Consider the following 3496-nt stretch of genomic DNA (forward strand, 5'->3'; position numbering starts at 1 on the left):
GCTTACTGTTGTGAGCCAGGGCTGCTGATATTTACCCGTTTTGACTTCAGTCCTGGACAAATCTATTTTCAAATGCACGTTACAGTAGAGATGGAGGATTGGAACTGGAGTCAGGGATTATTAAGTGTACAGTCATTCCAGGAACCGTGTACAACCACATGACCCCAATCCCCTCTATTGAGTGCATTCTGCCTAGATGTTTGACTGCCAAACTATTGTTGTATCTTTGTCACATAGAGAATACAATTGGAGACATTAGATCAGCTCTCTCCTCCTGCCAGAATACCACATCACTATTTAAAAATATGAGTTTATTTGTGTTTGGCAAGCAACACATTTTATGGGGTTTTCTCTGGCTAAAAATAAACAGGAGATTCATTGATACAAACAAAAATATACAGTATATCCACATTTTTCTGACATAGAAAGTTGCATATCTCTATAACCTGAAGAATCAGAATGAGAATCTTAGAGAGACAATCCATGAAAATTCACATGCAAATGATGGTGTGACTAATTGAGGTTTGGGAACAGATTTGTACCAGCATAACAGAATTTCATGCAATGTTCTAGAATGTTTGTCATCTCTGTCTCCTTCCTAGGCAGTGTAAGGATAGAACAAGCTGACAAACACCATATGTATATAACTTTCCCATTCTCTGATTTCTACCTCCACCAGCCTCCCCTGATACAGTGATTTAATCTGAGATTGATGGGAGAACAACATACTGATTCTGCCTGTGCAATTCCTTTAGCAATCCAATTTCATACCATCCATTAGAGCTCTCTGCTGCAGTAATCTTGTTTCTATCAGTTTAGCATAATTATCCATACTTGATACCTTAATATTGTATGTCAATGGGCCTTCATCAGAAGCATGTCTGAGGTTCAGTTCGAGAAGGTTGGCCTGCGCGTTATCCTGACCACATTGTACGTATTTAATCCTGGCGCGTCGAAGCCTGGTGACAAATCCTTCTTATCAAACTGGTAAAAGTTAAAGAGTTGCCCATCTTGGGCCTCAAGGGACACGGAGGCGGTACTGACCCGCAAGACGCAGGGGTATTCCTTCTCAAACACCACCTTGAAGACTCGGTCCAACAGGTAGTTGAGCTTTATGGTCCGGTACCTCTCTGGGATCAGGTCCTCGATCTGGGGTCCAAACTGCTGCATGATTAGAACCCCGTCCGGCCCAGCTTTGATCTCATAGAAGGTGATGTTGCTGTATGTGAAAAAGCCTATGTAAGGGGCTGGGTTTGGGGGAGGAATGAGGATCTTTTTGGCCTCCCTGAAGGCCCTCTCCATGGCTGGGATGATGTGACTGTAGGCCTTGGCTATTACGTCATGATTCTGGGGCCTGGTCCCAGCCATCAGTACCACCAGACCCAGCTTCATCCTGGGCACCAGGGAGAAGGTAGCAGAGTACCCGTCCAGGTCCCCATCCTTCCGCACCACTTCGTAACCCAGCTGCTCGTTCACCTCCCAGGGTGTGCCTGTGCGGTTGGCGAAGTAGTCCTTGTCACAGCGGAAGAGTGGGGTCAGCATGATCTTCAGGGTGTCGGGCTCCAGGAGCTTGCGGTGGTAGGCTCCCAGCAACATCATCGCCAGCTTGGCCAGGTCGGCAGCTGTGGAGAACATCTGGCCCGAGGGTCGATACCAGCCCAGGTCATAGAGCGGGGCCGGCTGGCCACTGGAGTAGACCCCCACTGCCATCTGGCTCTGGATCCCCGGGGTGATGTCGAAACCTGTGTCCTCCATGCCCAGGCGGTCAAGGATGTTGTCATTGATCCATTTCTGATAGTCAAGCCCCACCACCTTCTCTGCCATGACATGGGCCAGCAAGGAGAAGGCCAAGTTGCTGTAGTGGCATCTACAAGACACAAAGCAGTAGAGAGGGAAGTCATTACGGCGGAGGAGACAGCATGTACTAAACTGCACAAAGGAATGATGGAAGCAATCACCTACATCCCCTTTTGAGATTGAAAGTATTGACAGAATAGGTAATGGAAAAATGACACATACACACACAAACACACAGAGTACTCATGGCTTTTCACAACACGCACAATTTGAAATAATTTATTGGAATGTGACCATGAATATTTCATGACAAACAACGAACAAACAGTCTTACTTGGTGCCAGGGTCAGCAACAAGGACATCATCCTGTAGAAGGTTGACAGCAGCCTGTGTTTTTCCCTTCCATAGCAGATTAGTAGCTCTAAGCCTTCTGGGTAGACCTGGAGTTGACAAACAGTAGTACAGCTTTAGTGCTCATCACCAAAGAAAAGTAAACACATTTATTTTGTCAATGAGAGAAGAAAAGCCCCAAGTCAATTTCACTTATGAGTTAAAACTGAACAGGTGTCTCTAGAGATGCAGTAGTGTAAATATGTAATAACAGTGCAGTAACAGTGTAGTAACACTGTAATAACACTTTGTCCAATTCAATCCATGTCTGTAGTGTGCCAAACAGGGCATGAGATTATAGCTCAGTCACTCATCACTGTTAATTCAATCTAACAGCCAGCTCAGTAATCTGTCAGCTACACAGTCCCCCTCAAATTCAAACTCCCTTTGAATGAATGATTGGGTTCAACTTCAAAGCTTCTTTAGGAACCAGGATTTTTTTCATGCCATAATAACCCATGATACGCTGTATTTTTTCCACTGTAGCTGCATAAGAGCCTTTATGAGTAACATAACTAATATGCAGTGTATAATTAAGTTCTATCATGGAGATTCGTACTGCATTCTCATTGATCTGCTCTGACAATAAGTCTGATTGGTGCAGTAGGAGGGAAATAATGAATGGAAACATCTGTTTTTGGGAACAACCATTTATTCTGAAGCACAACATGCTGTCCAACTCTAACTCTAGCACAGGGATTCAGTCTCACTCTGAATACTAAACAATGACGTCACTGGCACCTTAGTTTGTATTTTCATGTAGGTTTTCCCACCCCAAGTTCTATTTCACTCCAAGTTTCACTCGTTAGTGACTGTGATTAACACTTCCTGTGATAACCCAAAACTATTTCTGTCCGCATCTGACAGTCTGTGGAACTGGTGAGAGGTTTAAGGTGGTTCTGGTGTTCTTGAGTATTTGCCCTGAATGGCAATGAGGCCCCAGCAGGCCCGGCACAGTTACATAACACATAACTGTGTTTACCTAGTCATGCCATTTTGGTCATTATAGAGCAATGCTATACAACATCACAGCTGGGCACATCAGACACAAAACTGACCTTGCAGTTGTATTGTGGGTAGGCATAATATCATATGATACTACCAGTGGAGACTGGTGGAGGTAGAAACTGAAGCTCATTGTAATGCAGGGAACACATTGGGGAGAGAGGTAAGGATGGGGAGGGGGGGGGACTGAGGAGCTAAGAGGAGGGGACCCTGGGGAGGGAGCCAAGGAAGGAGGGGGGGGCCTGAGGAGGGAAGGGGGAAGACAGGGAGTAAAGGGAAGGAGGGAGGGAGGGGGGTAGTGGAT

The 3496-nt window shown here is 45.5% G+C and overlaps 1 protein-coding gene across 1 annotated transcript in view; it reads right to left on the bottom strand.

Annotated features, from left to right (window-relative positions):
• Positions 1–888: 888 nt before the first annotated feature.
• The window catches only part of lactbl1b (lactamase, beta-like 1b), a gene marked incomplete at both ends in the record, with an annotated part of 10964 nt that continues 8356 nt past the window's right edge, over positions 889–3496 (bottom strand). Inside the window, 2 exons of the mRNA XM_083668119.1 lie at positions 889–1867; positions 2132–2237. Of these exons, the coding sequence (XP_083524245.1) occupies positions 889–1867; positions 2132–2237 (1085 nt within the window). The remainder of the gene's footprint in view (positions 1868–2131; positions 2238–3496) is intronic.

Source organism: Argentina silus, assembly GCF_951799395.1.
Source record: "Argentina silus genome assembly, chromosome: 4".
Classification (NCBI taxonomy): domain Eukaryota; kingdom Metazoa; phylum Chordata; class Actinopteri; order Argentiniformes; family Argentinidae; genus Argentina; species Argentina silus.